The sequence below is a fragment of the Rhinichthys klamathensis genome, unplaced genomic scaffold (genome assembly GCF_029890125.1).
Source record: "Rhinichthys klamathensis goyatoka isolate OS25496 unplaced genomic scaffold, OSU_Roscu_1.1 h1tg000907l_1, whole genome shotgun sequence".
In the NCBI taxonomy this organism is placed as follows: Eukaryota; Metazoa; Chordata; class Actinopteri; order Cypriniformes; family Leuciscidae; genus Rhinichthys; species Rhinichthys klamathensis.
The window spans coordinates 105341-124363 of record NW_026607253.1 but is presented as its reverse complement, the minus strand read 5'-3'; the positions used below and the strand labels follow the sequence as shown (position 1 = coordinate 124363).

Sequence of the window (19023 nt, the reverse complement as noted above, 5' to 3'; positions counted from 1 at the left end):
GTCTTTAGAGTAGCATGTTTACAGTATTTTTCAACAAAAAAGACAAATATTTACTTTTCTAAGTGATCAGACATACTCTTATGCCTAGCAGACTATAAAATGCGTGGGCAAAAAAATCCTAGACTTAAATAGAGGGAGGGACCCCAGCCCAGTTTTAGGACTCAGAATATTATAGAGATTTCTGGGTTGACCAGTTAGTAATGTCCTAGCAACCACCATGAACAACCACAACAACATGCTAAGAAACTATCATAATACCTTTAGTAACTACAAAACAGCATGGTATAAGCTACTAACATCTTAGCAACAACATAGAAACAGCACTCAAGGGTAACATACAATGAGGCATCTGGCATTTTCTTCAGAAAATTTGTAAATCTGCAGTAATTATTAGTACCGAATAACCGTTTATTACTGTCAAAGTCCAATTCAGCATTGAGAACTGGTATACGAATTGTATATTGTTTTGATCAAGTTCTTTTTAGAAATCTAGAAATCACATAGCAATTGTATGTAGAACAAATAGGCAACATTTTTACAGCCAATGGCCGTATTATTGATTTTGCACAGCCCAGCATCTTTATAAATCATGCATTGGATACATAAGATTCCCCACCCCCTCAACATCTCTCCTCTCTTGTCATCTCATAGTCAGCATCTTACCTTAAGGCTGAGCACTGGGCCTTTGCCATATCAGATGTTGTGTATGTTTACCATGGCTCCTATTTAATTGATGTGTGGTCTTTGTGAGTGAGGTCCTACAAAGCCCCGCAGGGTGCACGAGTCACGACCCCCACATCTCAAGACTTAATTTCATCCTTCAGCCCCCTCAGAGGTCCACCTGTTAGTCACATGACAGTGGGCAGTTTTTGTATTGGATCAGCATGAACTCACATCACCCAGACTATAAATTTGTGAGGCCCTTTCAGGAATCTGAGCAGCTTCCTGACATTTTTTTTCTTCTTTTTTTTAATGTTCGATTTCTGTTCATTTCTTTACTTATCTTTAATGTTGTTTTTGTGTGGTGGATGAGAGACTAATGAACTACTAACGAACACATTTGTCATACTAAAAAGTCTACGGGGGAGCGCTTATACTGAATAGAGACTAGCAATTGTGTGAAAACTAAAGCTCAGCAGTCGTTCCAAACCCTCTCCGGCTGTGAAAAGCACACAGTGTGTACAACTGACTAACAAAGTCCAATGCAGTCCATATGTATTCCCAAATGAAGCGCCTGCAACTCCTTTTTCTGGCTGGAGATTTGCTACCCAGCCTCATATGCAATTTCCTTCACTTAGCCTTTGTAGACGAGTTCTTAAATAGCCCACAATAAAGTCCCCTGGCTAGCAACCCTACACAACTATCTCTGCAGGGTGTGAGGTGCATTTGTGCATCTCTGGCTGATAAGGCTGGTCCAACTATCGACCCACAAAAGATCAATACCCCATCCTTATTGATTTATCATATGCCGCTGTCTTAGCAGAGCAGAATGGCTGTCTGAGCGGGGTGCCAGGTTGATGAACTACCCCTTTCCCACATTGAAGAAAGAGACACGTCTCAGAGTCTCTAAATATACTAATGCTGACATCAACACAATGTAAACACACCCCTAATCCCATTAAAGCATGCCATAAACTCAATACAAACACTAATTCATACTAATGCTAATGGTAGCACTAACACAATGCTAAAACCGATATGTACACTGCCATTAGCAACTCAAAATGAACACTACTTCTATGATTATGTCCTCTGACTTTCATTCATTCAAATAAATTCAATCTAATTGTAAACTTTAAAGTCATTTTTACATGCATCCAAAGTTTCTGCACATGTAAAGAGCATTGAAATGTTTTCAGGTCCTGTTAATGAATACGTTTACATGCACATCAAATTCTATCGGGTTGCCGCCATAATTCAAATACAACAATGTTTATGCATAAAGCCATTGGAACATTCTTGTGTAGGGTACAACGGGGCCAAAGGCGCAATTGATTTTATTCTCTTATAAAACCACTAGATGGCACAAAAATTCAGCTCAGCACTTTTCTTAACAACTGATTTTTGATGATGCACGTGGAAATTTGGCTTTTTTTAGAAAAGTTTTTTAGAAAAGCTTTTTCAGAAAGTTTATTCTGTGATATTTGATCTAATATTTGAAGTTTTTAAAAATGTTGTAGATTTATGTTGCAAATGATAATCGATAAGATTATTGACTATACTTATGATGGTGGCTGTTTCAGAGGAACGAGAGTGGGATCCAGATGCAGCAAACATTTATTCAAACAAACATAATAAAAGTAAATCCAGGCAAAACTGCTAAATGCAGACACGGGCAAGGAAGACAAATAAAACTGACAACAAGCGCACACATAACATCCATAGAAGGACAACACTAGACAAAGAACATGAGAAACACTTGGGTATATCTACACTCAAGGGGAGATTGGTTAACAAGACACACCTGGGAACAATCATGAACAAATCAAAAAGAAAAACTACAAATGACTACAAAACATGGCACAGAACAGGAAATAACATAAAAGTCCACACAAGACAAGGGGAACACAAGACAGGAATCATGACAATATTATTGATTATATCTTGTTAATGTTTTTCAGTTTTGTTTAAGGTAATTAAAGAAAAAGTTTTCCAATAATTTGGGGTAAAAGGCGCCCCTGCTGTTGGGGCGAAAGGCACAATAATTAACAAGATAATAAATGGCCTAGCTTTTCTATTTGTTGACATGATATGGTCAGATTCAGATGGTAAATATCATATTAAGTTGGTTGTCTACCTTACAGATAATCATCATATTTATAATGAAACCATCATATTATGTCACCGTCCCACAGGTGGGACGTTTGCCATTATATTTTTAAAACAATAATATCTTAGTAAAAACCTTAAGTAATATTGACAAACTATATATCATTTGAAAGCTTACAATCTCTAGTTTCCATATTTGGTGACTGATTTTCAAAATAAATTACAGAGGAGCCGTAATTTATCAATTTGCAACAAGAATATTTTCATACTCCCAAGGCGTGTTCAGACCTTTATTTTGAAATAACAATGAACATGAAAAATCATGAAAAAATGGTAGAAACCTCAGTTTGTTTTCATGCCAAGAGTTCAAAAGATAGCATCCATTCAATTATTTTAGAAAAAAAGGTCTGAAAATGTTTTAAATATAAAGAAAAAAATAATAAATTCACCATTTGTGATGTGTCAGGAAGCTATAACGCACATGCGTGTTCTTTGTGTTTCTTAGAGGTTGAATTCATATCAAAATCTGCCAAACTTCCTATACTACTTCTGAATAGGATCTCTACTTCATAAATTGTATGAAAATTGTGGAAATAATGGTTCAGATCACTCAAAACACATATGGAAATGGAGGCGCCCTTATATGGGCAGTAATGGAGTCTGGTTGTGACCTAGTGAAAAAGTTTGGTACTGCGCCCAAACAAAATCTTACCGAAAGTTAATTTTTTGAGATATCATCCTAAAATTTTAAACACAACTTGTTCAGATTTTTGGCTTTGATTTTTCTGCAGTTTTAGAGTAGCCCAGGTTTTGAAAATATATATTTTATATAAAATATAAATAATAATTTTTTTTACATTGTACATTTCCATGAACTCAAACTTCTATAACTTTGTTTCTGTTTCACTTTCTTAATTTATTTGACTTCTACAAAAATCTGCCAAATGTCTTCTTTCAAACAAGACCAATCTTACATCTATATTCCAAAGCATTCTTGAATTACAACCATTTAAGTTCGAAATGTGCATTTTCATGTCTATTCAAAAAAAGGGTGACACTTAAAGGGTTAGTTCACCCAAAAATGAAAATTCTGTCAGTAATTACTCACCCTCATGTTGTTCCAACCCCGTAAGACTTTCGTTCATCTTCGGAACACAAATTAAGATATTTTTGATGAAATCTGAGAGCTGGATCACTCCTCCATAGGCTTCTTAAGGGATCGAAACTGGCCGGCCCAAAAGTTATGAAAGACATCGTTAAAATAGTCCGAGTGACTACAGTGGCTCAATCTTAAGTTTATCAAGCGACGAGAATACTTTTTGTGCGCAAAAAACAAACAAAACGAACGACTTTATTCAACTACTCTGTAAGGCCGTGATATTTCACGTAGTGAAACTACGCAAAGCTTCTAGGTTGTACGTCACGCATCACACACATGACCAGCGTCGGCCAATAGTGAGCCTACGTGTGACGTGCAACCTAGAAGCTTTGCGTAGTTTCACTACGTGAAATATCACGGCCTTACAGAGTAGTTGAATAAAGTCGTTCGTTTTGTTTGTTTTTTGCGCACAAAAAGTATTCTCGTCGCTTGATAAACTTAAGATTGAGCCACTGTAGTCACTCGGACTATTTTAACGATGTCTTTCATAACTTTTGGGCCGGCCAGTTTCGATCCCTTAAGAAGCCTATGGAGGAGTGATCCAGCTCTCAGATTTCATCAAAAATATCTTAATTTGTGTTCCGAAGATGAACGAAAGTCTTACGGGGTTGGAACAACATGAGGGTGAGTAATTACTGACAGAATTTTCATTTTTGGGTGAACTAACCCTTTAACAGGTTAAAGACATGATATTAATCATGTCATATAATCAATTAACAAACACCATCGCACACCTGCAGGTGATAGGTGCGTAGAAAAAGAAGACCAAATAGGTAGGTCGACAAATCTGCAAATAAGGAACTATAATTAATATAATATAATTTAGAAATAAAATTTTCTTTTTTTAGCAACGTTTCGGTCTCACAACCTTCATCAGGCAGTGCCTCTCCTTCACTGCCTGATGAAGGTCATGAGAGCGAAACGTTGCTAATACATTTTTTTTATATTACTTGCAAGTACTGATAGTGTGCAGGAGTTTCATATCATATAATAAAATGTCATATTTATTGTTACTACTATAAAGCTATATTCAATTATAATAGGATCTCTTTCAGTGCTTTCAGAATCTTTACTTTTTTAAAATAATTTTGTTTCTGTATTTTTAAAAATGAACACATTTTTAATGACTGTATGTTTATTTAGCAAACATGAATTATTTTATTTATCAGAATAAACCGAAAATAGCACAACATTTGCTAAAGTGACAGTTTCTGAACAAGTATTATTCAAAAAATATTACTTTAGCTAAAGTATTTGTATAAATACTTTGTGCCTTTTGCCCCATGCTGGTGAGCCTTTTACCCACCTTGCCACCTCGTACATTTATACAATTTTTAAACAAACAAACCACTTTTATGATTTATTTTTTTACACAAAATCTGTTGCTCCATCAATGTTCAATACAAACATATGTTTTCTGCAATCATACACTGTGGGAGTAGTGAAAAGCAAATTTTTCTTAAGGTGTGCCCTTATCCCTGTTGTACGCTACATGTTGTTGTATGTAAGAATACTGAACTACATGTGCGCTGTTATTTCCCGGGAGATTCAAGAAAGCAACTGGTTATAATAATAATAATAATAATAATAATCTTTATTTTCTATAGCGCCTTTAAAAGTTAAATCTAAAAGCGCTTCACAAAAATAAGAAAAAAATAAAAGAGAAATACAACAATATAAAAGAAAAGCAATCATAAAAGAGAAGTACATTCAAAATATACAATACAAATATAAAATGTTATCAAAAGAGTTTCATAAGTAAATGGTATAGAAAAAAAAAGTTAAAGTAATTAAATAAATCAAATAAAAGCTACCCTAAAAAGTAAGTTTTGAGGGAAGCTTTAAAAACACTCAGAGATTCCGCTTGCCTAATCTCAGAGGGCAGAGAGTTCCATAGCAGAGAGTTCCATAGCCTAAGAGAAGGCCCTATCACCCATAGATCTTAAACGAGTTGGCGGGACAGTTAAAAGACCAGCTTCGGACCAGCTGCTTTGCAGCTTCACGCGCTGGGATGTACGGGATTAAAAGATCTGACAAATATTGAGGAGCCAGGCCATGCAAAGCCTTATAAGTAAGCATGAGAATTTTAAAATCAACACGTAACCTGACAGGGAGCCAGTGTAAGGACTCCAAAATAGGAGTGATGTGATACCTATTCCTGGTCCTAGTCAGGATTCTGGCAGCAGAATTTTGAACAAACTGTAATTTGTTTAGAGTAGCTTTTGAAACCCCGGCAAGTAGAGCGTACATTATGCATTCATTATACACTATGCTCAGTTCATAGTGAATAAACTTTTTACGATCGTCAAAGTCTGGTTCTGACCACATTGCCTTGGTCAAAACAGATTTCTATTGCTTGATAGGGGTATCAAAACTATTTCCAAAGAATGAAGGGTCCACCACTCAAACACAAATTTAAAAAGAAATCCAAGAGCATGACATATAATATTCCAGAAGGTCACCAAGCACCCCAGGGTGACAGTAAGAATATATAATGTTTTTATGCAACATAGGCTCATTGGAAAGACATGCCATTACCTATATTTTTTTGCAAAATACCAAATGCATACCAATACACAGTGCCGCTGCTAGCCATTTTGCTGCCCTAAGCATAATTCCTTTATGATGCCCCCCGCCCCCCCTAAAAAAAAAAAACATTTTTATTTAGGATTTTCATTTAGGGGGGCTAAGCCCCCAATGAGGGTATGATTTATAAAAAAATTAAAAAGCTAAAAAGTAACACTTTAGATTAGGGTCTAATGCTTACTATTAACTAGTTTCATTACCATGCACTGGCATGGTTTTATAATCACTGGGATCCCGAATTTGAGGCAGGTTAGTTAGGGGTGTTCGGGGGAAATTTGGGATTTTTCTGAACTACAGATGTGCATTTTAAAGATGTTGTGAAGGCAAAAAAAAAAAAAAATCGATAACAACAGCTTTAAAATCATGTCAGTGGGCAGCTGATTATTTTTCTCTCCTCATCAGCATCACACTCTTTTTCTCTTTGTTTTTATCTTGCCCTGTCTCTTCCCCTCCTAAAGTTGGCTTTTTTAATTTACTAAAGGTTAAAATTTGTATTTTATTCTCAATATGTACACATTCATTATAAATCCTGTGCCTAACATGATGAAAACGGCTTTGTTCATGTTTCTTGTCCCCTCACAATGACAGTAGCCTAAACTATTACACTAGGCTACATGTTACATAGGCCTATTTTCAGTTCAAAATGGCGAAATTAGACAAAACTATATTAGTTTGACTAATTATTTTTTGTCATTCGTTTAACATTTATGACCTAAAAAAAACTGTCAAATAAAGTTAAGTTTAGCTACTTACATCTTATCTCGCACTTGACCGTACACTGAAGCGTCGAGTCACACTGTTAAAATTCGCGCTCAGCTTCTGTGAACGTAAAGCCCGCCTACTTTGATTTGATTGGTCATCTCAAATATTCTGACATTGACGAGCAGTGACAGACCAATGAGGCTCAGATGAACACACACATGAACACATCACACACACGTCACACACACACACCCTGTCGTGTGTTTCTGACGTGCTCTCTGTCTCGGCTCGGCGCCGCTGTGGAATGAAGAGGAAGAACGCGCTGAATCTGATTATAACAAGAAGTTTGATGATTGGTTTTTCATTAGGCTATGTTTGGTGCCCCCTCAGCACTTGGTGCCCTACGCACAGCGCGTGATGCGCGTGGTGGGAGCGGCGGCGCTGCCAATACATAAAGTACAATTCACCGCAGCGGCAGTAAAACATCAACATATTTTCAGCTCCATATGGCATTTCTGACATAGTAAACATGTTCAGAAGCTCACCTAGTACAACATTGCACTTGCAATGTGGAGCACTCAAGTATTGTGAAACACAAGTCTGATAAAAGAGCTCAAAGACCTGTGGAAGCAAGCGAAAATGGCATGGTTGCTTCAGTAAATTAATTTTTATCTTACATTTGCTTTTGTTAACACTATCGGTTAAGGTTAGGGAAGGGTTTAGTGTAGTTGGTATTTCCTAACACAGTCGAGTGCTGCAGCTGTGACGTCAAAACCCGGAGGGCTAATTTGTCAGCGGTTCCTCAAGATTTTCCTATGGGATTTTATAGTGGGGGTATTTTTCAATTTATGAGTAAAATTAGGTTTGTGGTATACATAACTTGATGATACTTGGGACGTTTCGTACTTAAACATAAACTGCACACACTTACACCCCAAACATTCTTATCTATTTATTTATTAGAAACATTTTTTAAAATAAACATAGCTTATTGGATAAAATTCGGAAAAAAATTCGATATGTGTGTCATTTACAGTATGTTGTAGAGCAAAATGTCCAAGTATCATCAAGTTATGTTTACCACAGTCCTTACTTTACTTATAAATTGAAAAACTCATAATAAAAACCCTTACTGGCAAATTAGTCTTCAGGGTTTTGACGTCACGGCTGCAGTACTCTATAGAACCTTTTAGTGCCACTCTTTAAATGTCGTGACAGGCACATTTTTCCAATGAGCCTGTGTTGTTTTTATGCTGTTTTATAGTTATATTACTTAAATAAATGTCTAATCAATATATAGGCCAAATATGTGGAGCAATACAGGGTTCTAGTGCCACTGACTGTAGCTCCTAAAATAATTATCTATGGATGAGAGTACATGGCAAAGATTGGTGGGAGAAAGTTGTCCTAAACCCTGCTGTGTGTGCAAGACATATAGGGCAATATATAGTGCAATATAGTGCAAAACTCAGCTGCTAGACTCCTCACTGGGACTCGTACGTTTGAGCCAGTAACTCCTATTTTATCTGCACTGCACTGGCTACCTGTCAAATAAAGAATTGATTTTAAAATTCTACAATGTTTATAAAGCACTTAATAATTTGGCCCCTCAGTACCTAACTGATCGCTCCGTCTGTACACTCATTCTAGAACTCTGAGATCCAGTGATCTCTGCTTACTCATCGTGTATAGATCCAGGCTTTAATAACGAGGCCATCGCGCTTTTGTTTTCTCTTGATATTTATTTTCTCTTGCTTTCAATACTCCTTGACCATAGGTTGGATTATTGTTTTACTATTGTTGTGTGCTTTTTAAAAAACACATCTCTTTAACCTAGCATACACATAATACATTATAGACTTCGATAATTCAATGTTAGGCTGCATAGATTAGGTCAGCCGGAACTGGGAACACTTCCCTTAAATCCAGATGTACTCGTTACATCATAAGAAGAATGGCATCTACGCTAACTTTAGTGTCTTTGTTTATCCCGAGGCTTTCCTGCAGCCTGCCGGATCCAGGCCGTATCCAGATCTGACGAAGGAGATTCGCCTGGACCCGATGACAATGCAGTGCTGAAGTGTCAACTATCCTCTCCCTATGGAGGATCCCTTTCCCACTCTACAGATAAAGCGTTCTTGAAAATCCGGTTCGCGTACCGCGAAGTGATAAAATAAAATTCTGTATCAAATTTATAGGCAAGACAAGTAGTTTGTTTAGGCATGGTTTGTTGGGAAATTACAAACCTGCGCACACATATTCAAACGAATTTAACTATAGAATCAATTTTTAATGCGCATGTGAACGCCATCAGGTCACAGGTTCGCATTTAAAGTCTGTTTAGAGAGAACGCCGTTGTCTTAGTGGCCCCTAATGTAATAACAAATGATAATTTTGCTGGAAGTGAATCAATCAAAACCAACTTTAGCTGGAAATAACATTATTCAAAAAACGCTATAAAGCCAAAACAATCTCTGTTACCGTAAATTCTGTAAAAATGAAATATATAAATTCTATAAATTCTGTAAATTCCGTAAAAATGTTTATCTCTGTAAAGCTGCTTTGAAACAATCTCCATTGTTAAAAGCGCTATATAAATGAAGATGACTTGACTTGACTTGACTTTAATTTTGGTAGTTTTATTTTTCTATTTTCTTAGTTTTATTCTTTTCTGTAGAGCACTTTGGTCAGCCTCGGTTGTTTTTAAATGTGTTTTATAAACAAATATTGTATTGCATATTGTTATATAAACCATGGCATACTAAACTCTTCTCATTACCGCCAGTTGTACCAGACTCTCATTAAATTCTGCTTTATTTCATTGAGCTTGATTCATTACCTAAATCATAGCACTGAGATACCAATTAAAAGGCAATAATGGTGTGAGATGGAGCTGCAATCTAAGTCTTCTTAATGTGCTCTCCAGTCACCAAGGCAATGAAGAGTAATGTCCTCCTATGATAGTTTTACATGCATCTTAAGCGGCAAAACATTTGTGGAGCTTTTTTCTTTAATATGTACTATATGGAATGTTGTACATATTGGGATTTTCATATATTCAGCCAGCCCAAATGAATAATGGGTGAACTTTAATTTTCTCAAAACTTTCACATATAAATAAATGAATAGAGTGATAGGGTAAGTGTCATTTGTGCATGTTCCCTCCACAAAAAAAACCTGGTGTTATGTTTAGTTTCAGTTTGTGTTCCATGGACTTTTAGCTTGTATATTCTTGTTTCCTGTGTTTCCTTTTGGTTTCCTTTGTTCTAATCACTAATTTGTTTCCATAGTAACTGATTATGCTGTACACCTGTTTCTAGTTTAGTGGCTTGTTATTTCCTGTATATTTAAGACCTGCGTTTGGTTCAGCCATTTATTCAGTATTGTTTTCATGCAGATTCCAAACTACATTACAAGTACAAGTTACATCTTTTCTACTCCTGTGATTTAGATTACCTTCTTTGTTTATAAATAGTTAAATGGCTGCTGTTTGATCCACCTCTCTGCCACCAAAATCTCCAATCCGTCGTTTAATTATCCATATAATTTTATTCATTAATGTACCACAAAAAAAACCCCATTTGTGCCAGGTAAAATGGATCTGGTGACTAAACTGTAAAATGGCTGCCTAATGAGGATATCTTAATATGTACACCTTAACAAATGAGGATTTCACTTGCATATTTCTACATGTGTAGCTACCTTTTCAGTGCAGCCCTTAGGAAATCAGCATGCAGTGTATTTGGTTGTGATTGCATTCTATTAAAAAATTCTATTATTATTTACAATGCGTTGGAGCCATTAACCGTGCCTTTCAAATAAGGGCTTTGGGCACATTTCTAAATTTCTTCTCAATTTTTACATTGAATGTGAAATTGAATTGACCTAAATAGTCTTACTAGTGGAATATTTAGCATCAAGTGATTTTAGTTTAGAATAAAATTGTCTTTTTGGGCAATTTCATATTTCTTGCTCTCTTTTCACTTGCTAATAAAGGCAGGAAGTTTGTTATCACTAGAAAAAAAGTGGTTTGATCACACAAGCCTGATACCACATAACCGGTTGAATGAATGGTATTTTCTGGTAAGCTTCATTGCTATTCCTCATCAATAATACACAAAATGTATACACACTTTACTTCCAGAGTTTCCCACAAGTAATTATTGGTGACATTCCTAAATCATTCCAACATGACTTGAATCCATCATAATAATAACCTTACTCTATCATTACAAATATGACAAATAATCAGAAATCTAAAGACATCTTAGATGTAAAGTTAGCATGTTTGTAATCAGTACCTCTGGTGCCAGTCTTAGATGCAGGAATAGATGCCTGGTGTTTGAGGCAACGTGAACAGCTCTCAGGGACAAAATACAGAGTGAAGGGGCCAGATTTAGAAGGGGAAAATCTGAGGATGAGAGGAGACCTCATATGATCAAAGTAAGACCCATGTCACTGATTTGCATGGTGAGATGCATGGTAAGAACCTCCTCATAAGCTTGACTTTGATATGCCACCTGAGGAAAGATTCTTCCTTTGGATCCTCTTATTCTTGGCCTAGTGGGAATCCAAACATGATATTTAGTCTGGCAAGTTTTCTCAACACATTTAGGTTGCCTTTGAGCTCTTGTTTATTTCATGTCAAAGCAAGGCTATTATTTAAATATGTGAGTAAGTTTGTGGGTGTACTATGATGCTCTGGTTTGAGATGTCCTGATTTAAACTTCTAGCCAATGTGTTAGTCGAATTTTTTTTCCTTAAAAATGTGTCTTTTTTCCGGTTTTGATTAATTTAAGCTTAGCTAACTAAGATAAGTTATAATAAGCATTATTATTATGGGGATATTGGCCATAATATCCAAAATTTTTGTCAGGGCTGGATTCTTGTACACAAACATTGAGATGTGCAGTTAGATGTTATGAGTGGTCTGTCAGTCTAATTGGATATTATGAGTAGTCTGTAAGTGTGTTAACAACATGATGATTAATCTATTCATTTATTCAAAAATACATAAAAAAATGTAATTTATACATACAGTGACTTTAATAAATTAATCATCATGTTAACAACATGATGATTAATCTATTCATTTATTCAAAAATACATAAAAAAATGTAATTTATACATACAGTGACTTTAATAACACCTTTTCCATGATGAGCATGTTTTTAGGTTTTTAAATTATAATGATATTTTTTGTGGCGAAAACAAACTACAACAAATATAAATATTTCTTTGCGTACTCATTTTCCCCAATAGTAAACTCTACGATAACGTTTCTATGACTTTCTAAAAGATTAAAAATATTGAGAGATTGATACAATTTTTCAGAAGAGAGAAAGATGTCAAATTTGCTGTCTCTCCCTCAAATGTTATATTAGATACATTCACTCAGCAGCGTTAAAGGGATAGTTCACTTTGAAATAAATTTTTGGTATGTTTTAGCTTACCTCAAGGGCATCCAAGATGTAGGTGTCTTTGTTTCCGCAGTAGTTTCAATTTTGATATTTTTAGGTCAAACCGTTCTTGTCTGTCAGTCATATAATGCAGGTCTATGGTCACCACCTCAAAGAGCATGCACAGAGAAGTCCAAATTAAACATGATTTAATAACTCGTAAATGTTAGTACACATCGATGGCCTAAGACACGAAACGAGCGGTTTGTGTGAGAAAACGAACAGTATTTATATCGTTTTTACCTCTTGTAACCAGACCGAAGCGCCCGCGCCCTCAGATCACTTGGATGTGGCTGTGTTTACAAGAGGTAAAAACGATATAAATACTGTTCGTTTTCTCACACAAACCGCTCGTTTCGTGTCTTAGGCCATCGATGTGTACTAACATTTACGAGTCATTAAATCATGTATAATTTGGACTTCTCTGTGCATGCTCTTTGAGGAAGTGACCATAGACCTGCATTATATGACTGACAGACAAGAACGGTTTGACCTAAAAATATCAAAATTGAAACTACTGCGGAAACAAAGACACCTACATCTTGGATGCCCTTGAGGTAAGCTAAAACATACCAAAAATGTATTTCAAAGTGAACTATCCCTTTAAGGTGCTTGCATACTGAGTACGAAATTCTCGTCTGAAAATTTTTCTCACGTTAAAAAATTAATATGACCTCGTGTTTTGTCAATCACCTTTGCACAATGCCTCAGAAACTTTTCGATTTTCTGCGTTTTTTTGCATCCGTAGCAAGCATTTTGAGAGGTGTTTTGACAATTCAGAGCCACCGAATGACGAATACGGAAAAACGCATATGAAATTTAGGACTCAGTGTGCAATAACTTTTTACCAGTTTTCTGTGATTTTATGCAAAGCTAATAAAGCACAAATTATAGAGTTATAAATGAATATTCAACTTTTTAAAAATGAAAATATAAAAATTGTTGATCGATTTATGATCTCCAGCTTAACTGCGGAAACGTGTCATGACAGCAGTTGAAAAGGGTCCATTAGTCTCTTACAATATCAGATAATTTGATGACTTTATGACAAGTCAGTGTTAGTTCTAAACGTCATGTGGTGTAACCTCCCCTCATAGTTAATGATATTTAGGAATGAATGATCCCTTATATGTAATAAATAAGATGTGTACGCTCAAATGTATTTAAAGTGAAAATATACTCTATCCCTCTGTCTTGAGCTGACCTGATTTTCCCCTAACCAGCAGGTGGCGCTGTGTTTGAAGATGGCAGCTCCGGGCTTGTGTCATCTCTTTGCCCTGCTCCTTATCACACTGTCCCACACCTCGCACAGCTCTGAGATCCCATCTGAAAATGCCAAACAGAGTCTGACCAGGTCTTCCACCTCCACCACTGACTCCAAGCCAGACCCTGACATGGGTCTTCTGGGCGACAGCCAGCGAAGAAGACACCTGTCACGCAAAGAGAGTGATAATGCTGGGCTGCTCTCTCGAAGGCCTGTGGACCGACTGGAGGATGATGGGACAAGTCTAGAGGGTCTGAGCCCTGTAAGGCTGGAGATGGGGCCTGGAGACAGTATGAGGGTGGAGGTTCACGATGAAGTCAGGGGTCCTGCTCATATGCGGCGGGGAAATCATTCACCAGAGGGAGAGTTCAATCGTAAAGGCAGGAGATGTGGCCATGGGCATCTGGCTGAGCACAGAAAGCAGGGAGGCAAAAGAGACAAAGGTCGCGCTAAAGGTAATAAAGATTTTCTGAACATTCTGAAAGAATGTAAAATCTTATCTGGCTAACTAAGTATAGTTAGCCAGAAAAGATTTTACATTCTACAAAGAAAGGTTAAAGGCATTGTTCACAGAAAAATGAGGTTCCACTTTATTCCGATAGTCCACTTTAGACATTCTACTAACCAGTGGCGGCTCCTGCAAAATCTCTCAGGGGGGGCAAATGTTTGGCAAATGCAAACCAGTTTGGATTATTGATAAGGATAAGGTCCACCCATGCAATGGATAAATTAACAGCTTAAGCATGTAAAGGCAACTTGTAACAGTTTTGGACATACAAGGCTTCCGTCCGACAGCGCTGATGATGTGTGTGTGTGTGTGTGTTATTACGTTAATTAACATTTTACCAAAATTCAAGCTCAAATGGAGTTTGACAAGGGTTTTTGACCAGTAAATGTATTTTCAATCCACTCAGATAGTTTAAGTTATTTTATTAAAGATTCCACTAGGTGGCGACAAATAATATTGTTGACTGAATCGTTGACATGTAGGATAAAGATTGTGTTGGTGTTCGAATGGAAATGTACAAATTTCAAAGTACAATGCTAGGAGTAAAAAAGACTGCTACCATCCTTTCCTAAACTGATTGTAAAAACAAAGTGAGATTTTCCAACACTCGAGTATTAAAATGTTCAGCAATAAATACCTCTTTAGACAGCCTCTGCTTGTCTTCTTCTCCCAAGGCCCTCCTAGATCTTGTTGTTCCTGTTGCTACTTGCTCCTGCTCAATGTATGCTGATTACTACGACGGGCTGAATGGTATTTATTTTAATGACACGATAAATGACTGTGTTATGACTGCGTTCGCCATGACGTTGTTCAAGTTCAACTGGTCCCAACAGTCTCTCTCGCTCTCGTTCTTTTTTATTTTTATTTTTTTAATCACATTTGATAAAGATATTATAGTAGTGTTTCATTTTTTCTTGTTATTCAAATTCAAAATTGTTTTCAAATATTATTTGTCACTTAATCTTAAAGATTTTTAATAGTGTGTGTTTGTTCCCACCAATCGCTGCACAAGTTAAGGATACGTATGATGACGTAAGCACGTTAGTGCGAGCCCTCCCGGAACCCATAGAGAATGCATTGCAGTGCCTGCAGTTAGAAAAAAACCATCTTTGAATGCAAGTCTATGGGAACACTCTGGGCGATTCTCAGCCATAGTGAAATCGCCCAAAAAGAGGCGGTACTCTACAGAACGTGACATGACGCTGATTGGACTATAGTGACGGCTAGCGTAACTCTGTGGTTGAATGAGATTGTGAATGTGATTGAAAAAGTCACTTTTACACTTTGGTGGTGCGTCGCCCAATCGCCCTAATGAAGAAACCGCCCCTGCTACTAACTATAAGTAACTTTGCAACTACATGTCAACAAACTCTCAGAGTATTAGTAGACTGTTAGTAGACTATTTGCTTAATATCTGCTAACATTTTATTCTGATGGTCCCCCGACAGACTATAAGTAACTTGGCAACTGCAAATCAACTTATTCTACTAACCTGAACCCTAACACCTAATCATAACCTAACAGTCTACTAAAAGTCTACTAATACTCTAATGAGAGTTAGTTGACATGTAGTTGCAAAATTACTTATAGTTAGTAGAATTATCGAAACAAAGACTATCGAAATAAAGTGGAACCTCATTTTTCTGTGAACAATGCCTTTAACCTTTCTTTGTAGAATGTAAAATATTTTCTGGCTAACTATACTCAGTTAGCCAGATAAGATTTTACAATTGTTACCAAAAAGGACAATTCTGTTGACATTTGCTCAGTCACATATTGCTTCAGACTTGTATGATTTTCTTTTCTCCTTGGCAGGGATTCCCAAACGTTTTTTTATCAGCCAATCCTCTTTGACATAAAACAGATTTTCTTAAAAAAAAAAACCTGAGATTTTAAATGAAAATGTATATAATAATTTAAGAACGTACTCGCATGTTCATGGTTCTGATGTTGTATCTTTCTTGTTGTAACATCCAGGCAAAAGAACAAAGAAACCATTCTCAATGGCAATAGTTGCATTGGGTTTTCACAATTGGCTTCAATCTTTACAAGAACCAAGACTTCTTTTAGTGATCAGATTGAACAGAGAGAAAAAAAAGGAGAGGACTCTTTTTTAGTTGTGATAGTGTCTGTGTTCACATTTGTATTCAGTTTTTTTATTTATTTGAATAATATATATTTTTTAAATCATTATTATTATTTAAAACGAAATACAAAAAATTAAGACAGAAACTTTTATTTTACCTTACAAGTTACAATACTAACATGTCTTAAAGGGATAGTTCACCAAAATGAAAATTCTGGCATCATTTACTCACCCTCAAGTTGTTCCAAACCTGTATGAATTTATTTCTTCTGCTGAACACAACAGAAGATATTTTGAAGAATATGGGTAACCAAACAATTGATGGTAACCCATCACCATTACCCATGGGTTTTGCACTGGAGGAACCTTTAGAACTAATAGTGGAAGTACCCGCTTTTTGGCGTGTTCGTACCGCAGGAACTAGCACGATTTTAGTTCTAGAAATGCCTTTTGGGGTAACTAAATTAGCTCATACTTCGGAGTAGGGTCTAACCCAGCACAATAGTGGACGGAAGTGTAAGCTGATTGGCCGAACATATGCGAAACGCCTAGATATATTTACTCCAGAAACTAACTCTACGAACATGGAAAACAGTGATAGATGGACCTCTCAACATTTACACTAAGGAGAAAATCCAATGCAACTGTGAGGGGTTGCATTAACAAAAACTGTTTTCAGCAATGATAATAATAAGGAATGTTTCTTGAGCACCAACTCAGCATATTAGAATGATTTCTGAAGGATCATGTGACACTGAAGACTGGAGTAATGATGCTGAAAATTCAGCTTTGACATCATCACAGAAATAAATGTTTAAAATGCTCTCTCGATGACAGAGTTTTTATTTATTTTTTATATATATATATTAAAATAGACAACAGTTATTTTAAGTTGTAAAATATTCCATCAATATTACTGTTAAAATTAATGCAGCCTTGCTGAGCATAAGAGACTTCTTTCAAAAACATTTTTCAAAATCATAATTATTCTAAACTTTTGACCGGCAGTGTTTGTAAATTAAATATTTTAAACAATAAAGTCCTGAGGTGTCCAAATGGCCCTAAATGGAGTAGTGTAAGTAGTGATTTCAGAAAATTGCCAGGTCTGGACTTTAAATGCTAATTTGATTAAAAACCAACCATAGTTTCTCTCTCTTTTTCTCTTAGGGGATCTCTATGACCCTGAACCAGAATTAGACTCCTTGTTGAAGGACATGAATGCATTTGATGATGGTCTTTATACCTCCTCTCCCAATTACGACAATACTCCACTCACTGAAGCTCCCTCCCGTCTCTCCCCCATTTTGGTAACCACGGAAATCGACGAGCATCCCCCAACACTGCCCCCAGCCTCCACCAAACCCCAGGTACCCTGGCGAGCAGAAGCGTCCTTGAATACGAAGGTCTGTTGTGCTGTTCAGAGTGTTTAGTTTTCTAAGATGCTGTTATTCCTCTCATATACTCTTGAGGATTGCCAACAAAATCTGCTGAAGCGTTTTTGCATTGTTTGGGGGAAAAAGACAGAGATTTTTTTTTCAAGATCTTGGTTAAACACCTCACCAGCATCCTTATTGTATTGTAAAAAATTTAGCTGCTTGGACATTTTGAGTCTTTTTCCACTCTGTCATTTTGTTGTTAGATCCCAAAATGAACATCTTCATATGAACTGCGCACCATGGCAGATATACAGTAGATACTGAAATGCTGTTTGGAGCCAGTAGTGGAGGTACTTGTCATCCTTGTGGTGTATGGTGCTTCATCACACAGATTTATTTACCTGTGCTTCTGTGCCATGCTTATTACAGAGTGCCGCCTGGGGCTTGGTTGTACACAAGTAAAATTACCCAGCTCGCTTTGCACTAGGGAGGAGATGGAGGATGGGAGCTGTCAAGAGAGCGAGTGAGGGGTGAGATGTCGCTCGCCCATCCTCCTGCTCCTCTTTCTCACAGCCATCTGTTCTGCTCCATTCTTCTCCCTAGATATCTTTTTACCACTCCCTGTATTTATTTAAATTCCCTTGAGAGGCATCACTAGGCCTGGATACTGATATTATTAAAAACTAGATTTGCATTTCCTCATGGAAATACAAATGCTTACAAAGCAGTAAAAACATCATGTTTTTAATAAAATAATCAAGAAAATAAAATGAAAGCTGGCGAATGTGATACAAATAGATCAGGGCTTAGCTGACATTAGCATCTGCGGGTGGGCCATTATGATGGCCAATTTCAGCATAAGCTGATTCTGGTGAACATTCTGGGCCCTCTCATACACCTGGCACAATGCAGCGGCAGGTGCGACACAAGTGTTTTTTTTGCTAGTTTCAGCCCGACGCCGTTATCATTTTCATTATCATTTCCTGCGCCACGTTGTTTAAATAGCAAATGCATTTGCGCCCATCTGTGCGCCGCATTGTTGGCATGTTGCTATTTTGAGGCAACTGAAATAGACTGCACCATTGACCAACAAAAACCTGGTCTAATGTCAATG

General features: G+C 36.7%; 1 protein-coding gene across 3 annotated transcripts in view; it reads left to right on the top strand.

Annotated features, from left to right (window-relative positions):
* draxina (dorsal inhibitory axon guidance protein a) overlaps positions 1-19023 on the top strand; it is a 62517-nt gene that overhangs the window by 14449 nt on the left and 29045 nt on the right. Inside the window, exons 2-3 of one of the 3 annotated variants that reach the window (XM_056244082.1) lie at positions 13902-14394; positions 17701-17936. In XM_056244082.1, coding sequence (XP_056100057.1) covers positions 13920-14394; positions 17701-17936 — 711 coding nt within the window. In that variant the 5' untranslated portion in view covers positions 13902-13919. Of the gene's footprint in view, positions 1-13898; positions 14395-17700; positions 17937-19023 lie in introns of all 3 variants that reach the window. The other 2 variants (XM_056244083.1, XM_056244084.1) reach the window with 2 other exon arrangements.